The following is a 26,110-nucleotide window of genomic DNA, read 5'->3' as shown; positions in this document are numbered from 1 at the left end:
TAGGAGCCAGTGACCATACATAGACTTGTTTAGCGATGCACTTCCTTTAAGACACCTGTCAACTTCACAATTGAAATGGCAGCCCGAATCCATAGTCACAAACTAGTGACATTCGATAACAAGTGTGACTTGCCAGGATGCGGAGCTGACGAGTTTTTATCACCTCTCTCTGCGTCGTCTGGGGTAAGTCTAGACCCCCCAAAAAAACAATAGATAAACCCCTTTTACGTTGATCTGTGTAGTAATCAGCGTCTGCGCATACCTGCATAAGACACAACCTCTTATGGAGGGTTGGTATTCGAGCCATCCAGCTCCCTGACAGGTAATGGATGAGGGGTGACTTGGACCACATTGGTCTTCGTATACGTAAAAGGCTTCCGGGACTTTGCCATTATAATGGCATCCATTTCATGGGAGGTTTATCCTCTTCGGTGAGCATCGGCGAAGACTGCCCTACCTGCTCTTGCTATGCCCAGGGTCAATATGGTTTACAGTTACTCGTAAGGTGGGGATGGTCGAATGGCTCTGAAACCTGTTTTTCTATGTTTTTTTTCTCCTCTTCGGACAATTAATCACCAATCTAAATGGATTGGAGAACTATACATTAATCACTGATGGCGTTTCGGTTGCGATAGGGTTGTATATATGGAACTGAACAGCCTTGAGTTTGTAAAAAAAATATTTGGGTTATGTAATAAGAATACGATTAGAGTAGGTATACGTTTGATTCTATCATCGACATATTCCATTCGGCCTTGTTTATTTGTTTGTATTGCTTATAAATGGCATAATGCACATCTCCCACACCAATACCATAAAGGGAAGTGATCCTCATCTGGCACCAGACGAACTGGTTTAAAAAGCGGGGTTACATTTCCTGTTGAAAGGACTGGATCCTCTTGTCTGCGATCGTATTACCAACCGATCCTCTTTGTCAACCGATCCTCTTTGTCAACCGATCCACTTTGTCAACCGATCCTCTTTGGAACCGGATTCCCGTCTCCTTGGTGGACAAGCTGACCGTCATATGAATACATGTTTTGGACAATCACATGTTTACCAAATGGCGTCCTAGCCTCGTCTCTTCGATGTATATCAACTGACTGTTATATTTCTCTCTTGTGTCTCCCCTGATGATGTGATTATTACACGAACGTGCGCTTGGGAACTTCTCGTGCTTCATTTTCCCCGTGGATTCATAGGAATATCTTGATCACGCGCAAAATTGTGATCCTTTCGTTCACACTCAGTCTCTAGCTGTCATGTATAATGCACCGAAACCACAGCTCCCTTTCCACATCCAGGCCCCACAAAACTTTTCATGGTTTACCCCAGACGCTTCACATGCCCTGGTTCAATCCATTGACAGCACGTCGACCCCGGTATACCACATCGTTCCAATTCACTCTATTCCTTGCACGCCTGTCACCCTCCTGCATGTTCAGGCCCCGATCACTCAAGATCTTTTTCACTCCATCTTTCCACCTCCAATTTGGTCTCCCACTTCTCGTTCCCTCCACCTCTGACACACATATCCTCTTTGTCAATCTTTCCTCACTCATTCTCTCCATGCGCCCAAACCATTTCAAAACACCTTCTTCTGCTCTCTCAACCACACTCTTTTTATTACCACACATCTCTCTTACCCTTACATTACTTACTCGGTCAAACCACCTCACACCACATACTGTCCTCAAACATCTCATTTTCAGCACATCCACCCTCCTCCGCACAACTCTATCCATAGCCCACGCCTCGCAACCATACAACATTGTTGGAACCACTACTCCTTCAAATATACCCATTTTTGCTTTCCGAGATAATGTTCTCACCTTCCACGCATTTTTCAACGCACCCAGAACTTTCGCCCCCTCCCCCACCCTATGACTTACTTCAGCTTCCATGGTCCCACCCTTCCCTGAGTCAGTCACCTCTCAAGTTAAGACGACGAGGCTTCATTTATAAACAAGTAAATGAGGCTTCATTTATGCTAGCTCTGAATCCTTCGAGGCTTCATCTATACAAACAATCAAGTAAATGAGGCTTCATTTATGCTAGCTCTGAATCCTACGGGGCTTCATCTACAAACAGTTAAGTGAATGAGGCTTCATTTATGCCAGATCTGTATCCTACGAGGCTTCATCTATATAAATAATCAAGTAAATGAGCCTTCATTTACTCTAGCTCTGAATCTTTACTTGACAGAGTTGAGTCGAGAGCGATCCGACCTCATAAACCACCCTAAGCTAACTTCAAAACTTGACCCCTCCCCTCCCTTGTCCTACGCCTAAAATGTTGGTTCACTTTCCATCTTCTGCAGGTATTATTTTAGTTTTTGCTCCCGAGAGTTGGCTGCTTGTGTGCCCCCCCCACCACTAGCTAGACCACACAATACTTGGCAAGCAGCTGCGTCGCTTGATTACTGTGTATTGCCATCGGCAACACTCAAGGGTGGGCCGTTTTGATACCTGCTTCTTTCCTGACACGTCGAAGCTTTGGAAATCTACCTTCTCATTTCTTTCCCAATAACTATGACCTGGCATATTTCAAAAGACATATTCATCACTTTCTTTCAAAAATCCGTAGATACTTTCCCTTATCTCTTCATTTTCCATTTCATAATTCTCTCTATATTTCAATTAAGGCCTAGCCTTGATGTAGACCTTTGGCCCTGACTGGAACCTACAAATTAAAGAAAAAAAAAAGAAAATCGTGGTCATGGAGCTACACAGACTTTGGGTAATTCGAAACTTTATATCGACGCCTAAAATGGCTTCAGTAACGTCAGATTCCCTTTCCATAGGACTGGATTCTGTTTCATATCCTCACACATCTGTTCCCTTGCTTTATATAGCCATCCCTTCCCCCATGGCAGTGGTACACGACCCTTGGCTATATAAGGTCTACAGGAATTATGTCCCAATTGTGCAACATAATATTATGACTCAGTGAATATATCATATCACAATGTCTGTGAGTGAGGGTAGTGATTTTATACATGTCTGGTGCACAGGAGTGTTGTCACAGGTTGTTGGCACACCAGCCATCACGTCTAATGTTGTCACAGGTTGTAGGCACAGCAGCCATCACGTCTAATGTTGTCACAGGTTGTAGGCACACCAGCCATCACGTCTATTGTTGTCACAGGTTGTAGGCACACCAGCCATCACGTCTATTGTTGTCACAGGTTGTAGGCACACCAGCCATCACGTCTAATGTTGTCACAGGTTGTAGGCACACCAGCCATCACGTCTAATGTTGTCACAGGTTGTAGGCACACCAGCCATCACGTCTATTGTTGTCACAGGTGTAGGCACCAGCCTCAGTATGTGGGCACAGGTGGCACCAGCCATCACGTCTAAAGTTGTCACAGGTTGTGGGCACACCAGCCATCACGTCTAATGTTGTCACAGGTTGTGGGCACACTAGCCATCACGTCTAATGTTGTCACAGGTTGTAGGCACACCAGCCATCACGTCTAATGTTGTCACAAGTTGTTGGCACACCAGCCATCACGTCTAATGTTGTCACAGGTTGTAGGCACACCAGCCATCACGTCTAATGTTGTCACAGGTTGTAGGCACACCAGCCATCACGTCTATTGTTGTCACAGGTTGTGGGCACACCAGCCATCACGTCTAATGTTGTCACAGGTTGTAGGCACACCAGCCATCACGTCTAATGTTGTCACAGGTTGTAGGCACACCAGCCATCACGTCTATTGTTGTCACAGGTTGTAGGCACACCAGCCATCACGTCTAATGTTGTCACAGGTTGTGGGCACACCAGCCATCACAACTAGTGCTGTCAGCAAAACATATAGCGCCATTGACGCGTTGATCATCCTGGGAAATGTTCACATCAATGACAACCAAGGACTACCCGGCATCGGAAGCCATGTAACTCTATGGAGACCTTTTTCCTCCCAGTATTGACCAAGTCACTCATGGCGGTGTTGTGAAAGCAGAACGGGAGGGGAAACTGAAGCATAATTGTGTAGCCTTGGACTTCCCCCTAAGATAAGTTCCTGTATTACAGAATCAAAGACGTGACATTACTCTATCTATAGTTTGAAGAGTCATGCTTTCAATCAGGCACTTAAAGGGCAAGGTAAACAAGTCTTAAGTACCCAAATTTTCTTGATTACGACGTACGCGGAAGTAAACAAAGGGACATGACAAGGAAACGTGGCTCAGAAAGAGGTCTATGGGGGGCGATGGGGGTGGCTTTAAACAGCCTAAGAAATACTAAAGACAATTTGGAACACACTCCCAGTCGCAAATCGATGCTGAACACAATAATAACAACTTAAGAGGTGTTAAAGACGAGTAATAAACAAATTAAGACCATTAACACCTAATTCCACAAAACAAAGCTACTGGATACGAGAAAACATCATGAGGTATTAAAGACGAGTAATAAACAAATTAAGATCATCAACACCTAATTCCACAAAACAAAGCTACTGGATACGAGAAAACATCATGAGGTATTAAAGACGAGTAATAAACAAATTAAGATCATCAACACCTAATTCCACAAAACAAAGCTACTGGATACGAGAAAACATCATGAGGTATTAAAGACGAGTAATAAACAAATAAAGATAATGAACACCTCATTCCACAAAATAAAGTTACTGGCTACGGGAAAACAACATTATAAAGTATTAAACTGTTCGGGAAGGGAAAATGTGATGTTCTTCAGATATAACACAAGGTTCCATGCCTGCTTTCCCTCCCTCATTACCACGACCCACGCGGCTTACCTCCATATATATATATATATATATGATGATGATGTGATTATTACACGAAAGTGCACTTGGGAACTTTTCGTGCTTCATTTTCCCCGTGGACTCATAGGAATATATATATATATATATATATATATATATATATATATATATATATATATATATATATATATATATATATATATATTGCTGCTGCTGAGGTCGAAACTGTCACGCATATTGTATCGCCTTTTTTTGACCCAATCTTCCTGTCTATATTTAAGGGCGTATTTAGGGGAAAATAGCGTCTATGGCAAGCACTGATATTACGTCCCCCACTGGCTTGATTAAAAATGTACTTACAGTGGATGTATATAGAAGTATACACATTGTAATTATAAACTATTGAAGAGTTAGGCTAAACTTGAATATATAAAGACTTAAAAGACTTATTTTGATCAAAATTGTAACGTAGAAGCGGTAATGCAACGGACAGTAGCCAAATATTACTATAGTTGAAAAGTAAGCGAGTTTCTTTTATCTCACAAAACCAAACCGTTACAAATGTTATTCGTGTAACAAAAAAGTCAAAAAAAAGAAACCTGTTGAGTGACGACCAGGGCACCTGCCTTACCCCAGTTACGCTACTGTAACTATTCCTTTTCCTTCTATCTTCTTCCGTATCTATTTCGGTCACAACACCTTCCATTTGTCCTCCCAATTTCCGTGGTTGCCTTCGTCATACTTGCTCTCATCTTTATGGTTTATTCGCCATCTATTCGCCACCATTTGCTCCAGGTTGCGACAGCTTGTTGGTTCGTGATGGCAAGCAGACACGATGGCTTACACGAAGACTTACTGAGCCATTTGTGGCCCACGAACTTTATTTTGGTGGCTGGAAACTTCGATGGCTTCCACCTCCCGGTGTACCCAGGGCTTGTGAGTAGACCTGTGAGCCTTCGTTTCCAACTGACAAGGGTGCCAAGGGCTCCTCCGGAGGAGAAAGAAAGGCTAAGAACTGGGCAAGGAGCTTGGAAAGCCTAGTCGACTACGCCATGAAGAGCGTAGTAGCGGGGAGGCGTGTCCAAATCGTAATGGATGCCCCGTAAATACCTGCAGGTAACTTGCTGGTGGAACAAGCAATTGGAAGAGCATAGGGTCGCCATTCATCTGCAGTAGGAGCTGCGATGGCAAGAGGCATCCTGCCAGGGGAGGAACATGGAAGATCGCTCCCTAAGAACCCCTTAGCGTCTTCGGGAGCGTCCATGACGGCAATGTACCCTAAGCTTTTGCCACGAAAAGTCTAAAGGCAGCATTTTCGGGACATGTGAATAAAACCCGATGGTGAAGATGTCAGCGAGGCCAAACCATAGGTTTTAAAAGAAATCTAGAGTTTAACTAAGCAGTTTGCTAGGTAGAAGATAATGGGACAATATTTGTATGAACGTTTGAGGTAGGAGAGGAGTCTGTGTTTACGTCTCTCACAAAACCTGGAACTCAAAGGAGAAAGTCGAAAAATTATCAATACCTGGGTGAGAGGATGAAAAACAAATATGTAAAACAATGTAGCATTAATGTTTAACTTAAAAAAGGTCTGTACACAATGTGGGATGTAGGTAGACATTGAAACAGCAAACGTATGGAAATTGGGTCAAGATGCGGGATAGGGGAGAAAGAATACTTCCCACGTATTCCCTGCGTGTCGTAGAAGGCGACTAAAAGGGGAGGGAGCTGAGGGGGGCTGGAAATCCTCTCCTCTCGTTTTCAATTTTCCAAAAAAAAAAGGAAAAAGAACAGAGAAGGGGGCCAAGTGAGGATATTCCCTTTAAGGCTCAGTCCTCTGTTCTTAAAGCTACCTCGGTAACGCGGGAAATGGCGAATATGTATAAAAAAAATTATATATATATATATATATATATATATATATATATATATATATATATATATATATATGTATATATATATATATGTTAGATATTAGAGCAAGTACATACAAACGTTGGATCAGTCCTTTGTCTAAACGCATCCCTTATTTGCAAATACCTGATCAATACGAACTGAATACATGACACCCAATCTTCTTCAAATGTAATCATTAATTACAGGCCTTAATGACCCTCAGACAATATTTCAACCCCAGATTCATATTCACCATGAGTAAAGGGATGAGTTTCCGGCATCAAAACAGGAATCGCGAGTTTCTTTAAGAGGCAAACTTAAGTATTTGTGTCAACATGAGGTTGTTAGGAGAGAGAGAGCAGGTGTTTAATATTAATATTTCCAACGAGCTGAAAGATGACAAAGATTGCATCTTTCTTCTTCTTTTTTTCAGTACTTTAGACAAATTCTTTGTAACTATAACGTCCATTTATTAATTTTTTTTTTTGCTAGCAAAGACGGCAGGGGGCAGCTGAAGTCTTCAAATGGAGGCCATCACATTAAACTAACAACAGATAACATTACACACATACACACACCCTGTCTACCGAAGGTTACATTAGGTGTAAGGAAGCAAGAACACATTTCCGGAATAATTTCTCACACTCGCCACTCCACCATTTTTTTTTTCACGCACACACACGCCATTTCAACCCTTGTCTTCCTCCCCTTGTCCAACCCGCATCTACTTTTCTTAAAATACCTTATAAAAAATGGAAAAGAGACTCATCTCGAAGCGGCGGAACTGAATACTCGTTATTCTTTTTATATAATTCAGCGTAAGAATAAATATCAGATAAACTTAGCAGATAAATTCGTAGGTTTTATTATATTTCCACTGATTGAATTAACGCTGTAGCTATTGGGAAAAGAAATTCCTGCTCTATTAACGTAACAACGAAAAAAGGAGAAAACTGGAAAAAAAGATGACACAAAATTCCAACTAAAATAATTTTTAGTTGCTCAAAATGTAAATATAGAATCAAAAAAATAAAGAGTTAAAAAGATGAATTAGATATATTTTGTCTTACATGAACGCTACCTTTGTTTACACTCGCCGAACAGCTGTTCAGCATTTCGGGTTTACGGTAACTAGGTAACAATCATTATATTCCATTCATGTTAACGCATAGTATCTCTATTCTGTGTGAAAATGATAGATGAAGTTTCAGTTTAAGGGTACCACAGTAATGACATATTTTGAGAAGGGCATTCAACTTATATTTATTAGAAATATTTAGACTAGGGTTGGTGGGGGGAGAGGCTAAACTTGAAGCACGTTGTTAGGCACGTTGTTAGGGTGACTTATGATTATGTAGAATGATTTAGGGCACAAGGGAGTGAAACACTTTCATATATATGAGCCTTCATTATGAAAAACCTCACCCAACTTCCCAAGGAACCTGAAATTACCATAATTTCGATGTTTACTTTAAAGCGGAATCAGTTATTATTTATTCAGTTAGTGGAAGGTGTCTGGCTATGAGCTATTTCGGGAGACAGCGACAAAGCAAAATAGATATATATATAAATAATATATATATATATATATATATATATATATATATATATATATATATATATATATATATATATTATCCCTGGGGATAGGGGAGAAAGAATACTTCCCACGTATTCCCTGCGTGTCGTAGAAGGCGACTAAAAGGGGAGGGAGCGGGGGGCTGGAAATCCTCCCCTCTCAATTTTTTTTTTTTTTTTTAATTTTCCAAAAGAAGGAACAGAGAAGGGGGCCAGGTGAGGATATTCCCTCAGTGGCCCAGTTCTCTGTTCTTAACGCTACCTCGCTAACGCGGGAAATGGCGAATAGTTTGAAAGAAAAAAAAATATATATATATTCATTTATTTATTTTTAATAGAAATGAAATAAATAAATAAATAAATAAATATATATATATATATATATATATATATATATATATATATATATTTTTTTTTTTTGCTTTGTCGCTGTCTCCCGCGTTTACGAGGTAGCGCAAGGAAACAGATGAAAGAAATGGCCCAACCCACCCCCATACACATGTATATACATACGTCCACACACACAAAATATACATACCTACACAGCTTTCCATGGTTTACCCCAGACGCTTCACATGCCCCGATTCAATCCACTGACAGCACGTCAACCCCGGTATACCACATCGCTCCAATTCACTCTATTCCTTGCCCTCCTTTCACCCTCCTGCATGTTCAGGCCCCGATCACACAAAATCTTTTTCACTCCATCTTTCCACCTCCAATTTGGTCTCCCTCTTCTCCTCGTTCCCTCCACCTCCGACACATATATCCTCTTGGTCAATCTTTCCTCACTCATTCTCTCCATGTGCCCAAACCATTTCAAAACACTCTCTTCTGCTCTCTCAACCACGCTCTTTTTATTTCCACACATCTCTCTTACCCTTACGTTACTTACTCGATCAAACCACCTCACACCACACATTGTCCTCAAACATCTCATTTCCAGCACATCCATCCTCCTGCGCACAACTCTATCCATAGCCCACGCCTCGCAACCATACAACATTGTTGGAACCACTATTCCTTCAAACATACCCATTTTTGCTTTCCGAGATAATGTTCTCAACTTCCACACATTCTTCAAGGCTCCCAGAATTTTCGCCCCCTCCCCCACCCTATGATCCACTTCCGCTTCCATGGTTCCATCCGCTGCCAGATCCACTCCCAGATATCTAAAACACTTCACTTCCTCCAGTTTTTCTCCATTCAAACTCACCTCCCAATTGACTTGACCCTCAACCCTACTGTACCTAATAACCTTGCTCTTATTCACATTTACTCTTAACTTTCTTCTTTCACACACTTTACCAAACTCAGTCACCAGCTTCTGCAGTTTCTCACATGAATCAGCCACCAGCGCTGTATCATCAGCGAACAACAACTAGCTCACTTCCCAGGCTCTCTCATCCCGAACAGACTTCATACTTGCCCCTCTTTCCAAAACTCTTGTATTCACCTCCCTAACAACCCCATCCATAAACAAATTAAACAACCATGGAGACATCACACACCCCTGCCGCAAACCTACATTCACTGAGAACCAATCACTTTCCTCTCTTCCTACACGTACACATGCCTTACATCCTCGATAAAAACTTTTCACTGTTTCTAACAACTTGCCTCCCACACCATATATTCTTAATACCTTCCACAGAGCATCTCTATCAACTCTATCATATGCCTTCTCCAGATCCATAAATGCTACATACAAATCCATTTGCTTTTCTAAGTATTTCTCACATACATTCTTCAAAGCAAACACCTGATCCACACATCCTCTACCACTTCTGAAACCACACTGCTCTTCCCCAATCTGATGCTCTGTACATGCCTTCACCCTCTCAATCAATACCCTCCCATATGATTTACCAGGAATACTCAACAAACTTATACCTCTGTAATTTGAGCACTCACTCTTATCCCCTTGCCTTTGTACAATGGCACTATGCACGCATTCCGCCAATCCTCAGGCACCTCACCGTGAGTCATAATACATTAAATAACCTTACCAACCAGTCAACAATACAGTCACCCCCTTTTTTAATAAATTCCACTGCAATACCATCCAAACCCGCTGCCTTGCCTTCTATCATCTTCCGCAAAGCTTTTACTACCTCTTCTCTGTTTACCAAATCATTTTCCCTAACCCTCTCACTTTGCACACCACCTTGACCAAAACACCCTATATCTGCCACTCTATCATCAAACACATTCAACAAACCTTCAAAATACTCACTCGATCTCCTTCTCACATCACCACTACTTGTTATCACCTCCCCATTTGCGCCCTTCACTGAAGTTCCCATTTGCTCCCTTGTCTTACGCACTTTATTTACCTCCTTCCAGAACATATATATATTTTTTTTTTTTTTTTTTATACCTCGTCGCTGTCTCACGCGGTTGCGAGGTAGCGCAAGGAAACAGACGAAAGAAATGGCCCAACCCCCCCCATACACATGTACATACACACGCCCACACACGCAAATATACATACCTACACAGCTTTCCATGGTTTACCCCGGACGCTTCACATGCCTTGATTCAATCCACTGACAGCACGTCAACCCCTGTATACCACATCGCTCCAATTCACTCTATTCCTTGCCCTCCTTTCACCCTCCTGCATGTTCAGGCCCCGATCACACAAAATCCTTTTCACTCCATCTTTCCACCTCCAATTTGGTCTCCCTCTTCTCCTCGTTCCCTCCACCTCCGACACATATATCCTCTTGGTCAATCTTTCCTCACTCATTCTCTCCATGTGCCCAAACCATTTCAAAACACCCTCTTCTGCTCTCTCAACCACGCTCTTTTTATTTCCACACATCTCTCTTACCCTTACGTTACTTACTCGATCAAACCACCTCACACCACACATTGTCCTCAAACATCTCATTTCCAGCACATCCATCCTCCTGCGCACAACTCTATCCATAGCCACATATATACTATTAGATATCAAAAAATTTCACATTGTATCCTTAGATTACTTTGAGAATGGAAGGGAGGTCTTTTTCCTTTCGCAGTATATTGAATTACTGAAGTTCATCAACGTATTTACATTTTACATTTTGTTTCAGATCCGATTTAAACACCTTCATTTATGTTATGTATCTACAGAAAGATCAGAAATTGATTTGTACGATGGACAACGACAACTTTTTTTTACCTTGTGCATATTGTTTCTAAACAGATTTGTAAATCTACTTTTGTATTATGTATCAACAGAAGGAACAGATGTGTGATCCATACAAAGGACAATGAGTACCCAGAGGGGTAATGTCAATAGGGTACGTCGTCAGAAATACCAGAATAAAACTGTTTTTAGGAACACTCTCCATGATAATAGTAAACGAACCAAGATGATTAACAGCCTGGAGATTGCAGAGGTAAGAAAGAACGTATGTTTTGTTATTGATTTACAAAAGACTTGAATGCATCATTTTTGGAATATCTCTCAGGTTTTAGTTGTGATAAGGTTTTGAGGTCTAATCATAATAGCTGCTCTGTGTTAGAGGGAGCATGATACTTCATGCCATGCCTCTATTGTGATAATCTCTGCTACTAATTTTCATAATAAATCTGCAGTGTAGAGAGCCTTAAACATTTGGCAGGTGTGTAAAAGATGTCAAGATGTAATTGCTTGGAAGGTTAAGTACAAGAAATACAAGCTTCTGTCTCAACCCAAAACCTGCATCAAGTGTCACCAGAAGACTATCAAGGTAAGATCATGGTTCACTCCTTTTCCCTTTTATGTACCGTCTTTTTCCCAAAATCATACGAAACATAATTTTTTGATTCAAGTAAAAGTTGACATTTCAGACCAGTTAAGTGTATTGCCTAGCAGACTAGATCATCGAAACCTTTTTGGAATTTCTTTTTGTGATGTTTTATTTTGTATATTTCAGAGGAGGAAATACCAAGCTGCAAATGAAATGGAAAGCAAACGTAACCACAATTACAGTCATTTGTAACTTACAAAGCTTGCTGTATCCCATACTTCGTGTGTAGGAAGAGGACATAATTTAAAATTCACACTGCAAATTCATATTTTTGTACAAGGATAATGCAGGTGGAAGTATTTTAGAAAACTTGCATGGAGTTGCGAAATACTCCTGTTGTCCTACTTCTGTATCCCATATTGTTTCCCGTTCTATTTCTATTTATCTTTATGTCTTCTTAATACTTCCTTCCCCTTCATGGTTCCTGCTTACCCATCAATCATTGTGTCTCATATATCCATTTTCAAGTTAGTGCATATGGTAACTTTTCACTCCGTGGATGGTCAGATTAACAGTTAGAATTCCTTTGCAGGCATTTTCAAGCATTAATGTTGGGTTTTAGATGTTAGGCAAGGTAGGGAGAGGATTTGCAGTTGAAATATTTGGAGAATGATGCTAATTGTCTCAATGAAAAAAGTAGTGCACAAAAGGACGGCAGTATTAAAGTATCAAAAGGAGTTGACATTGAAAAACCTGTCTTTGATGAAAGATTTTGTCCCAAAATGTTCTTATGCAAGTGAATGAAAAATCCAGAATGCATGCTTCCTGGACATTACTGTTTTTTATTTATACAGATTTCCGAGTGCATTTGAATGATTACATGAAAAAAGTCTAACTTGTTCCTTACCATAACTCATTCACGAACTGCCCAGGGTTGAACGCATAGGTTCAAACCCTGGTTGCAGCAGTCAGTCCACAGCCATCCTAGCTGTTCATTCGCCCCTAGGGGCTGGTTGATAGAATGAGTACCTGGGTCAGGTACGTTCTCGATTTCCACACATTTTTCAATGCTCCCAGAACTTTCGCCCCCTCCCCCACCCTATGTTTCACCTCTGCTTCCATGGTTCCATCCGCTGCCAAATCCACTCCCAGATATCTAAAACACTTCACTTCCTCCAGTTTTTTTCCATTCAAACTTGCCTCCCAATTGACTTGACCCTCAACCCTACTGTACCTGATAATCTAGTTCTTATTCACATTTACTCTCAGCTTTCTTCTTCCACACACTTTACCAAACTCAGTCACCAAGCTTCAGCAGTTTCTCACCCAAATCAGCCACCAGCGCTGTATCATCAGCGAACAACAACATAAACGCCCACACACACACAAATACATACATATACATATCAACGTTTACATACCCATAAATACACAGACATATACATATATACTCATGTACATATTCATTCTTGCTGCCTTCATCCATTCCTGTCGCCAGCCCGTCATGAATGAAAGGATAAGAGAGATGTGGGGTAATAAAAAGATTGTGGCGAAGAGGATGAGTGAGGAAAGATTGACAAAGAGGATATATGTGTCAGAGGTGGGGGGAAGAAGTTAAAGTGGGAGACCAAATTGTAGGTGGAAGGATGGAGTGAAAAAGATTTTGAATGATCGGGGCCTGAACATACAGGAGGGTGAAAGGCATGCAAGGAATGAGTAAATTGGAACGATGTGGTAGCGGGGTCGACGTCCTGTGAGTGTATCGAACCAGGGCATATGAAGCGTCTGGGATAAACCATGGAAAGGTCTGTGGGGCCTGGATGTGAAAATGGAGCTGTGGTTTTGGTGAATTACACATGACAGCTAAAGACTGAATGTGAAGGAATGTGGCCTTTTTTGTCTGTTCCTGGCACTGCCTCGCTGTGCAGGATGCTATTTCTTGTGTGGCGGGATGGTGATGGGAATGGATGAAGGCAGCAAGTATGGATATGTACATGTGTATATATGTATGTCTCTGTGTATTTATATGTATGTATATGTTGAAATGTTTATGTATGTATATGTGGGTGTGTGGGCATTCATGTATATACATGTGTATGTGGGTGGGTTGGGCCATTTCCTCGTCTGTTTCCTTGCGCTACCTCGCTAACGTGGGAGACTGCGCTTAAGCATAATGAATGAACAAATGAATATATATTATTTATTTATTTACTATACTTTGTTGCTGTCTCCCATGCTAGTGAAGTAGCACAAGAAAACAGACGAAAAGAATGGCCCAACCCACCCACCCACATACACATGTATATACATAAATGTTAATGGGATGGCCTTGAGTAGGGCCTCAGTTGCCTGTGCCATCTCAGCTAATATGAAAAAAAAATAGTTTGTCCCAGGCCATCTCACTGGTATGATAATACATGTTTGTACTACTTTTCATACCAGGTGTATGCCCAGTGTAGCAGCGCTTGTAAAATGAATGGGAATATCAGATTTAATGCTTGAAACAGAAAGATTGATCTCAAAATCATCACAAAATATTCCAGGTTTCTGAAGTTTGGATTTTTGACAATTATGGGTATCATGCAGTTTTTAAGAAGTTTTACTAAATAGATGCATAGGCTGTGTGTGTGATCAAATTTCAAGCATCATGCAAAGAATATCTTTCAGATATCTGCAGAAGGAAACTTTCCCTTTCTGGTGCACTGTATAGGGTGAGACACAGTTGCAATGAAATATAGGTGCATATCTTTAATTACCAAGGAAATATGAAATTTTTCAATGATAATTACTGCTGTTCCTCATTAACAGGATGCTTACCATACTGTGTGTTTGACATGTGCTAAGGATTTGGAGATCTGCTGTAAATGTGGAAAGAAGGAGGAAATTGTTGCCCATAAATCTCCTACAAAAGCGGTAAGAAAACTTTTTCAATACGATATGTTACAAAATTATGGATTTGTCTGTGTGGATAAGCCAGTTTTAAGGTTAGTTTAAGTTATCACTCTTCTTATTTAGTACTCTCTCTTTAGAGATTCATGTATTGTCTTGCATTATGAATGGGAAGTGATAAGAATGTTGTATGTGGAAGCTCATTTCTGCCATGTGTTGTAAAAACAGAAACCTGTTAATTGTGGCCATGCTACCCTACTTTCCCTTCTTTAGAGAGCAGATTTTAACATCAGACAGCAAAATGAACTTTTCATGTTTTGTTCAGACTCTAATGTATTTATATTATACCTTTGTTTAAAGAATGAAATATTTTTTGTGTCTCCTAGAAAAAAAGTGTTAATAACTAATCTCACAAAGTTTGCAATATTCTGACTGTATATAGATCAACCATGTTGTCATAGTTCACCAAGAAGAGACAGTACCTCCAGATCTACCTGCCTGGCAATTATCAGTATGAAGTTTTCCAGATCAAACTGTTACTATGGATGACAGTATGGAAATGCATGCTTTTAGTTTGTCCTCTGTTGGCTGAAAGAGAAACTTTCTGTGACTAAGATTAATTTCTGAGATGAGAGCATGTGAAAATCGCGTTTTGTTGTAAATTATTGGCAAATCAGTCAGCAGTTGCGGTGGAAGCCAGTCACTTATGCATGTATTCTGGAGTCACTAGCATATCTGAAGGATATTTGCACATAACGTAGCCGTAGCCAAAACAAGCTTTATGGATGGATACTACTAGAATTATGGAAAACGAGACCGCTTGGGAGACTATAACTTGCAACTTAGGAACAGGATAGAGGTTTTCAAACTTTTTTTTCAGAACTGACCTAAATTTACAGCATGTGATGTGATCCACTTTTTTTTTTTTTAACTTCAAAAGCTTCAATCACGGGAAAAAGTCCTCATTAAGGCCAGTTTACTAATGATAAATAAAAATGAGTAAAGCATTAAAAAGGAAGGGAAGAGGAGAGATTTAAAGATTTTAAAGAAGAGGAAAGTCTTCCTTGTAAGAAAGCGCAGGCTGTTGCTATCTGTAAAAATTTGACAAGCTAGAAGGTTTCAAAGCTTAGTGGTGTAGAGAAACGAACAGACATTAAAGCCACAGGCAGTCAAATTGGGAGTGCTAATAAGTTAGATTGCTTTAGACTTGTCTCTGTCAAATCTGTGTGCAGATCTAGAATCTCCTAGCCTCAGATATGAGAGCAACTCTATAAGCCTGTGACTGATTCACTGATACTTTCACCTAAATGTAGATGATACACATTTACCAGCCTGTATATAAAGCAATTTGTGTGATTTGTTTTCAAGGTACGTAAAATTGCAGAATCTTACAAATATCCATGATACAGAGGTTTGCAAATAAGATGTTAGGATTACAGGATGCAGTTTTTTTAATGGCAGTGTCTTTTGTATTAAAACCAGACACGTTTTATCTTGAATAAACTGATTAATTCTGAGATGGATCATCTCTTGAGTTAATGAGATCATTTCTTGAATCTGAATTCTTATTTCCTCCAAATTTTCACTAACTAGGGAACAGACATTACTGTTATGTATACTGTAGAGAAAATCAGCTGTAACAATGCTTGTGCATCACTGTTTCAAGATGCAGATTAATTTAAGATTCAATATTCTTACTTTTTATTCTTAAAAGAGACTTTCCTGGTATTAGAAGGGTGTGACGAAGCACCAGATGTCATATCCATAACAGTGGGATTGCTAGAAAGCTATGCTCTTGTGGTTTTTTATGTTTGCAATAATATGAAGTAGACTAACAAATTATTTGACAATAATGAGCCTTAAGTTACTAAAGTTTAGTCAGAATAACAATTAGAACAAGCATATGATTTTGTTAATCTTTAACCTGATGGCTTTGTGCTGGACATCCAGCAAGTTTTCCTTTAGAAAAGGATGGAACACTTGTTTACGAATCTGTGATTTTATGACAAAACTTTTTGCAGTTACCATTAAGGCATTTTACTGTAGCTGGGGCCTCCTGTGGTTCACATTGCTGCTGCTGTTAGCCAGAATAACAGCATATAAGGAACCATGTTCAAATTGGTTAAAGGTTATATCATTTGATGATATAAGTATTTTCATGGTCAACTCATTTGCTTGAATTTACATCCATCTCATCTGTCAGTAATGACAAGGGCAAAGCTTTACTGCATTGTGTGATTTCATTAGAGGAATGCTTTGGACTCACTGTAGATCCATGAAAATGGAAAATATCTAGGTGTCCAGTAATGTGGAGCTGCACAAAGGTCATATCCATTACGAAGCTGTACTCTACAAAATCAAGTGGCTATGCTGCCTTTGCGTCTTTTCAGTGCCTGCACTAGATCTGTTACTATTTACTTGAGTGACAGGAGACAAAATTTTGTTTGTACTTGCCAGGCAGAGAGTTGGCATGAAATAAGGTACTTTCATTAAATGATAAGCTTTGCGAACATGAGTCTATGACACTTTTTTTATAAATGAATTCAATGAATCGCTTACAACAGTATTGTTGATGGTCGTCTGTAAAAGTTTTAGGGTCCAATATATATATATTTATTATACATAAGCACCTTCTCCCGCGTCAGCGAGGTAGCACTAGGAAACAGACGAAGAATGGCCCATCCACTCACATATATACATACACATACATACATACATTTCTATGAGTCCACGGGGAAAATGAAACACGAAAAGTTGTTGCACTTTCGTGTAATAATCACATCATCAGGGGAGACACAAGAGAGAAATATAACAGTCAGTTGATATACATCGAAGAGACGAAGCTAGGACGCCACTTGGGAACTTTTCGTGTTTCATTTTCCCCGTGGACTCATAGGAATATCTTGATCACGTGCAAAATTGTGATCCTTTCCAACATACATACATATGTACATATTCATACTTGCTTGCCTTCATCCTTTCCTGTCGCTACCCCACCCCACAGGAAAACAGCATCGCTATCCCCTACTTTAGCGAGGTAGCACCAAGAATAGACAAAAAGGCCCCATTCGTCACTCATTCAGTCTCTAGCTGTAAGTGTAATGCACCGAAACCACAGCTCCCTTTCCACATCCGGGCCTCACAAGTCTTTCCATGGTTTACCCCAGACACTTCACATGCCCTGGTTCAGTTCATTGAGAGCACATCAACCCCAGTATACCACATCATTCCAGTATCCTCTGTTCCTTGCATGCCTTTCATCCTCCTGTATGTTCAGGCCCCGATCGCTCAAAATCTTTTTCACTCCATCCTTCCACCTCCAGTTTGGTCTCCACTTCTTGTTTTCTCCACTTCTGACACATATATCCTCTTTGTCAATCTTTCCTCACTCATTCTCTCCATATGCCCAAATCATTTCAGCATACCCTCTCCTGCTTTCTCAACCATACTCTTTTTATTTCCACACATCTCTCTTACCCTTACATTGCTTACTCGGTCAAACCACCTCACACCATATATTGTCCTCAAACATTTCATTTCCAACATATTCACTCTCCTCTGTACAACTCTATCTATAGCCCATGCCTCACAACCATATAACATTGTTGGAACTACTCTTCCTTCAAACATACCCATTTTTGCTCTCCGAGATAATGTTCTCTCTTTCCACACGTTTTTCATCACACCCAGCACTTTCACCCCCTCCCCCACCGTGTGACTCACTTCCGTTTCATTTTTTCCATACACATTTGCCATTTCCCGTGTTAGTGAGGGAGTGTTATGAGCAGAGGACTGATTCTTAGAGGGATAAGGTAAAGAGGGAGAATGAATTGGAGATGTAAGACTGGAATGAAAAATGTTTTAAGTGATTAGAGCCTGAACATGCAGGAGGATGTATGGCATGCATGGGATAGAACGAATTGGAGTGATGTGGTATACATGAGGTGATGTACTGTCAGTGGGCTGAAACAGGACATATTAAGTGATCAGGGAAACCAGAGAAAGTTCTGTGCAGCTTGGCTGTGGATAGGAGCATTGTATGTGACATCTAGAAAGGGGATGTTTGCAAATGAGGCTGCCCTTCATCTATTCCTAGCACTACTTCACTTTGCTAGGAAGAATGAAATAGGAAAAAATGTTCAGAGTTTAGGTTGTCTGTAGGAGAAAAGTTTTATATGAATGCAACCGTAGAATACTGTAGTTCATAAGAGACTAGAAATATGACTTTAAACTTACAGTGTATTGCATGTGGTTGGTAATTTAGTTTCATAGGATCTTACTTGATTGATTAATGTCAGATGGAACAAAAGCTGTTGAAACAAAGGCTATCTGTCTTTATATCTGATGCTTGTTCCCAACTGGAACTCCCTCGTAGGGGTGGCCACGGCAATAGAGTCTCCATAACCAGTGAACTCTGATGCCGCTTCCTATTCTTTAGTGCCTCACCCTTAACAGGCCACTGGCAGAGGGCAAGTCTAGTGCAGTGTTTTTAGAGGCTCCTACGTAATGTTCCTACAGACTACTGCTACCTAATGCTCCTGCCTAATGTTCCTACCAACTACTTCTACCTAATCTTACTACCTAATGCTTAGGAGACAAAGTAGTTGTGAAATATAAACATGAGATACAGGAAAGTTAATAGATGAAGAATTTGGTTCAGGAACCATTATGAAATGTGGTAAGTTAATTTTATTACATAAAAATATTTAGGACAGATTTTTAAGGTATGGCAAACTGAAAGGCCCAAAGGTACCTGTTTATGGAATCATGTTGAATATATATTTCATAAAATGTATTTAGATCCTCTGCCCTTTTTGATATACTTCACATTGTCTTATTGTTAAATCCCTCAGCTTTATGAAAATATCAGAGTAAGTGCATGTATAAGTAAGTAGTGCAGAAGAACTAAATGTACCAGGAATTGCTTTTATCAACAGGAGCAGCTCCAGGCGATAGCACAACTTGAAATGGAAGTGAAATGTCTTTCAGAACGCAAACGACGAGCATATTACAGGTTTGTAGTTTGGCCTTTTGAACTGTCTTGTGACTGATTAGTCTGGAAGTAAGCATAGTACTTCTCTGATTCAAGTGAGTACAGTTAACACATGTACCATAGGACCTGGATTGTTCAGTAAAACCACTTTTCAAGGATGCAACTGGGATTTAAGTCTTGCTCCATAACCCATCAGTTTTAACAGTAAAACCAACCACACAATCCCACTGAAGTACATTATTGCAATAGGAAAGATTGTGTATAGTATTATCTCTATCTTGGTGGTTTGCCCTGTGAGCATTGCTTTGCCTCTCTTCTTGGTCAGTACAAATCCCCAAGGCTTCTACTTGAGGACTGATTTTGTCTCTTCAACCAGCCACTGAATATCCCCTGGCTAATGTCCCCTACCCTTTGGCTCTACAAAGCCAAAGCACTCACATTTCTGGTAATCCCACCTTTGAACACTCGTGTTTCAGCGGCTGCTGTTAACTGGCTTGTTATAAGACCAGCATTCTTGTTTCTGTATTCTCGTCTCCCACTCTCATAACTGTTTGATTAACCTTCCGACTTGTTTTTGTCACATTGTAGTGGAAAAAGTCTATGTCTAGGGGATTTTTTTCTTTCATAAGTATTATTTATGACTATATTTCTCTTTTTGGAGATCAACAGTAACCTCAGATGTGTTGTTTATTCCCTCCCTCCTCCCCATCACTTGTACTTTCTTCCATGTTCTTCAATTCTTTTCTGGTCCCTGTTTTTGAGGCCTGTTAGGCATATGGGACCCATAGAGGGAGAGTTATGTTTGAGATAGGAAACAGAACAGTATTGCTTTATTGTATAGCAGTGATACTGATTCAGACCTTGAGTTGACAGTTTTAGGGACAAGCACCACTCGGTTAGTGCCTTCCATATCTAGGTTCTGTCCCACTGACTTCAGGTAATGTTCAATAGGCAAATAGCTCCGTGAATTTGGACCTGGGAGGAGGTGTAGTCTGTTTAGGGATCTTTTTGTAGATGTAAATAACCCAGCATAGTCCACAGTGAGGGTAGTTTGTTATGTTGCCCATCTTTGTAGGAGTCCCTTACACTGACCAAAATACCATGGTATATCAGAGAACAGGGCCTCCTCAAGATATTTAAAACTCGGGTAATCCCAGGCAGAGTGAAAGCTATTTCAAAAGCAATGGACATAAATCAGAGGAGCTTTTTTTCCTTTGGTTATGGTATACATACCTTGTTCTCTCGATGCTTACTGAGATTCTTTTCTCTTCACTGGAAGTAGCTAGAGTATGGTTTGAGTAGGCTGTGTGCTGCAGTATTTAGTGGCAAATTCTTTTATTTCTATATGTTGATCGTATCTTTGGGTGTTCTGCTCATACTTTGCTTGCAAGTTTACTTATTCATTTTTTTTTTTTTTAGGGAGCTGTAATGGGGAAGGAATCCCTGAGTGTCCTTATAGTTTTTTGGAGCATAGACAGAAACCTAGTTCTGAGTTGTTCAGGCCATCTAGTGCTGTCCAATACTAGCATCTTTTTGTATTGGTTGTCACTGGAGTTCCCTATCCTCCCTGTGGGTGGCTTTGGTTATAGATCCACTATACTGTGAGCTCATCCCTCGGTACACATACATGGAGCTCCTAGTGCACCATGAGGATCTTGAGTCATTGATGGGGGATTGAAGGTAAATTTGATGTGTATTTCTATACACAGAAAAGAAAGTTTATGGAGGTGTGTATATATAGTGAGCCATATATGTACCAGAAAGTTCTTTGCACTGGTTGGTTTACCACTGTTATACCAGGGAACTTTCAGTCTCGGCTGGCCCATACAAGTGTCATATTGGCCCTCTCCAGCTTACTACCATTATGTGCAGTCAGCACGTCCAAGATTTGTGATATTGAAAACTTGTCTTTAGACTGTCCTTTTACATAATCACTCTGCATTTTAAGTCATCTTTGGGGGATACAGCAATAAATGTTCTGTCCTGGTGCACCATGTCCTGAACTAGCCTACCAATTATATCTTGGATGCTAAGGAGAATATAGTTTATCATTTATTATCTCCCAGCACAGGTTCTGTGTCATGTATCAGTCACGTCTTGTAGATTCTTGGAGAGGCTGTCCACCCAGATGGTGAGGAATTCAGGTGCAAGTAATGAGAGTCCTTAACCTCTGAGGTTTTTTTGCATAACTTGTACGTACACTTGGGTCTATGCTTTTGTTGACCTTTCTTGTTTCGGTGTATTTTTTCACTTTCTGTGTGTATCCATATATCAGGTTACTTGTTAACTACTCCACATACTTCAGGTCACATCTGGGAGTTTCACACTTTGGTCATGGGAGAACCATGAATTTCTCTTTGTGTAACTGTATTACCCATTTTCTTTTCCTTTGTCAGTCTTCAGATTGTTTCAGATTGTTCTGTTTACCAGAGGACCCAGCAATTCTTCTTGATCAAATTTTCTTACTCATCTGTAGTTGAGACCTAAGTGTTTAGTATTACCAACTTCGAGGCTAGCATTGAAGCTGAGAAACCACTTGTACATCCTTCAGATACTTTGACCCTGAGAGGGATTAAAATGTCAATTATGAATTTTGGCTTATATTGCTGCTAACATGCCTTTTGAATATGGATTTCTGCTTCATTTGCTCTGTTTAAGACAAGAGCATTGTTTGTAAGAGCCACCACATATACATACACAGACATATACATATATACACATGTACATATTCATACTTGCTGCCTTCATCCATTCCCATTGCCACCCTGCCACACATGAAATGGTACCCTCCTCCCCCCGTGCATGTGCGAGGTAGCGCTAGGAAAAGACAACAAAGGCCATATCCGTTCTTACTCAATCTCTAGCTGTCATGTGTAATATATATATATATATATATTTCGGTGCATGACCTGGACTGAACCAGGGCATGTGAAATGTCTGGGATAAACCATGGAAAGGTCTGTGGGGCCTGGATGTGGCTAGGGAGCTGTGGCTTTGGTGCATTACACATAACATCTAGAGACTAAGTGTGAATGAATGTGGCCTTTTTTGTCTGTTTTCCTGATGCTACCTTGCTGAAACAGGGTAGTAGTGATGCCGTTTCGTGTGGGTTGGGATAGTGCCAGGAATGGATAAAGGCAAGCATGAATATGTATATATATATATGTATATGTTGATATGTAAATGTATGTATATAAGCGTGTATGAGCGTCATGGTACCCTCCTCCCCCCGTGCATGTGCGAGGTAGCGCTAGGAAAAGACAACAAAGGCCATATCCGTTCTTACTCAATCTCTAGCTGTCATGTGTAATATATATATATATATATATTTCGGTGCATGCCCTGGACTGAACTAGGGCATGTGAAATGTCTGGGATAAACCATGGAAAGGTCTGTGGGGCCTGGATGTAGCTAGGGAGCTGTGGCTTTGGTGCATTACACATAACATCTAGAGACTAAGTGTGAATGAATGTGGCCTTTTTTGTCTGTTTTCCTGATGCTACCTTGCTGAAACAGGGTATGTATGTATGTATGTATTGATGGGCCATTCTTTGTCTTTTCCTGGTGCTTCCTCGCTGATGGAGGAAGCAGTGATCAAGTATAATGAGTAAATAAATAGATAAATTAATGATTTACCTGTAAATAAACTTATTCCCTGCCTTAATGTTCAGGTACTTAGATAAACTTAAAGGAAAAAAGAAGAAGAAGAAGAGGAAAGAAGATGAATCAGCTGCAGCTAATTCTTCAGAAACAGAAGGGGTGACTGACGTAGCTGATGAAAAGGAAGGGGAAAACGACGAGGAGCTAACGAGTCTCTCCCTTGAAGAATACTTCAGAAATGCCCAACAGAAACTGGACGAACTTAAGAAAGGGATGGAGGGAGGTTTTGATATGATTGATGATTTTGATGACTTAAGCATCACTAGTGATGAGGATTTTGATGATAGTGATGAAAATTAGGAATTTGTGACCACCTTCTTCTATTGAGGATTGTGATGATTGTGATGAAAATTAGGAATTTATGACCCCCCTTCTTCTATTGAGGATTGTGATGATAGTGATGAAAATTAGGAATTTGTGACCACCTTCTTTTATGACAGAAGAATTAGGCTATGTATAAGAATTAAGCTGTTTATGATAATATGTGTATTTAAAACAGTAGCTGTGCACCATGTCTTATAGCAACTGTTATGGACTTATTGGGCATTACCATGTGCTCAACAGTACAGAGGCCACCAACTGGATGAATGGGGCCAGAGCCATTTTGAGTCATGTGTTAAACTGCATAATGCCAGACTAAAGAATTGAGAGAATAAAGCTAGTTTAAGAAGAATTTCATTAATAATATACCATATACCATATGGTTTGATCAAGTAAGTAATAATAGGGTAAGAGAGATGTGTGGTAATAAAAAGAGTGTGGTTGAGAGAGCAGAGGAGGGTGTTTTGAAATGGTTCGGTCACATGGAGAGAATGAGTAAGGAAAGATTGACAAAGAGGATATATGTGTCGGAGGTGGAGGGAACGAGGAGAAGTGGGAGACCAAATTGGAGGTGGAAAGATGGAGTGAAAAAGATTTTGAGTGATCGGGGCCTGAACATGCAGGAGGGTGAAAGGCGTGCAAGGAATAGAGTGAATTGGAATGATGTGGTATACCAGGGCCGACGTGCTGTCAATGGATTGAACCAGGGCATGTGAAGCATCTGGGGTAAACCATGGAAAGTTCTGTGGGGCCTGGATGTGGAAAGGGAGCTGTGGTTTTGGTGCATTATGACATGACAGCTACAGACTGAGTGTGAACGAATGGGGCCTTTGTTGTCTTTTCCTATCACTACCTCGCACACATGAGGGGGGAGGGGGTTGTTATTACATGTGTGGCAAGGTGGCGATGGGAATGAATAAAGGCAGACTATGAATTATGTACACGTGTATATATATGTATGTGTCTGTGTGTGTATATACATGTATACGTTGAGATGTATAGGTATGTATATTTGCGTGTGTGGACGTGTATGTATGTACACGTGTATGTGGATGGGTTGGGCCATTCTTTCATCTGTTTCCTTGCGCTACCTCACTAACGCAGGAGACAGCGACAAAGCAAAATATGAATATAGTATAGTATGATATAATTTGATCGTGCCAGAGAGTTTTATTTAAAGAATGTTTTGTGTCCTTTTAGCTGGGAAGAATGGGACAAAAACCATCATATATTTCATTCTCAAATTCAGTTCTACTATGTGTAAAGATAACATACAGTGAAGATGGTGTATCAGCCTTTCTGATTCTAGAGTACTCTGTAAATGCTGATTTAGGGAATTTCCTTATACATTTTAAGAACTTGTGTGTCATGAGTGTGTCTCATTGAGAAGTTCAAGTCCATCATTCAGTCTATGATTAACATTCCTCATTATTGGAACTTTACCATCTCAGAAGGGAGTGTTTCACCACTTCATTTGTTATCCTGATTGTTCCTTAACTTTTATGTTTGTATGATGTTCTGGTTCATTAAAATTCTTCACAGGATTAAGGATGATCAGCATCACTATGCAACCTTTTCTGCCATTAATCATCCCCATATGTATTGTTTTGTTGGGGGATCTTTCAGTACTTCCTGAGGCTTCATACTCTTCCCTGAAATAGAGCCAGTCTCCATCCTCCTTTGTATTCTCTTTAAGTCAGAACGCATCTCTTTAGTAAGTTTTGTATCACTACATCAGCAATATCAGGTGCATTAGTCTTAATTGGAAACTTGAATTTTAGCTCTTTTACATTTACTTCTTGTGTGTATGCATTTGTGCACATACTTTATTTTAAATATGATTTTCCCACCACTAAATATTGCTGACTTGTCTCTGGTGCTTTCAAGCCACTTTTGATGCCTTTTTTTTTTTTTTGTCTTCTGACTGCTCTTTACTTTTCTTTTTTCCCTTGATCTACTATCTCTGATGAATACTTTTCTGAATAACTCCTCGTAAGTTTCTTAGCCGGATGAAGTACTTCCTGGCTATGTAATTTCTATTGAACATAATCAGAACCATTCTTCCCCTTGTTTATTTACCATTTCTACCAATTTTCTCTGTTTCTTTGTCTCAGAAATTGTACTAAGCAAATTTATAGTCAACAATACTCATTTGATTAGTATTTCTTCCCACTCCATCCCTTTCTCTTTGGCTGGAAGTTTAAAAATCATTAATGCTTTATGTGCATTTTCATCTTGCTTCACTGATGTTCTTAATTTTAATGCAACTTAGTTGTCTGCTGATTCTTGCAGTATTGAAATGTCATCCTCAAT

General features: G+C 40.1%; 1 protein-coding gene across 2 annotated transcripts; it reads left to right on the top strand.

Annotated features, from left to right (window-relative positions):
* Nucleotides 1-7,711: 7,711 nt before the first annotated feature.
* Nucleotides 7,712-25,346, top strand: LOC139754972 (uncharacterized). Of its 2 annotated transcripts, none has more exons than XM_071672816.1 (6): nt 7,712-7,761; nt 11,441-11,601; nt 11,827-11,934; nt 14,743-14,847; nt 19,761-19,837; nt 23,488-25,346. In XM_071672816.1, exons 2-6 carry the CDS (start codon nt 11,473-11,475, stop codon nt 23,774-23,776), a joined length of 708 nt encoding a protein of 235 aa, XP_071528917.1. In that variant the 5' UTR covers nt 7,712-7,761; nt 11,441-11,472; the 3' UTR covers nt 23,777-25,346. The 2 variants fall into 2 exon arrangements, with proteins under 2 accessions (XP_071528917.1, XP_071528916.1); XM_071672815.1 differs by having other exon boundaries at nt 7,715-7,769.
* Nucleotides 25,347-26,110: the final 764 nt, after the last annotated feature.

The sequence above is a fragment of the Panulirus ornatus genome, chromosome 18 (genome assembly GCF_036320965.1).
Source record: "Panulirus ornatus isolate Po-2019 chromosome 18, ASM3632096v1, whole genome shotgun sequence".
Taxonomy (NCBI): domain Eukaryota; kingdom Metazoa; phylum Arthropoda; class Malacostraca; order Decapoda; family Palinuridae; genus Panulirus; species Panulirus ornatus.
Note: the sequence above shows the minus strand (reverse complement) of the source record. Positions and strands in the feature narration are given on the sequence as shown.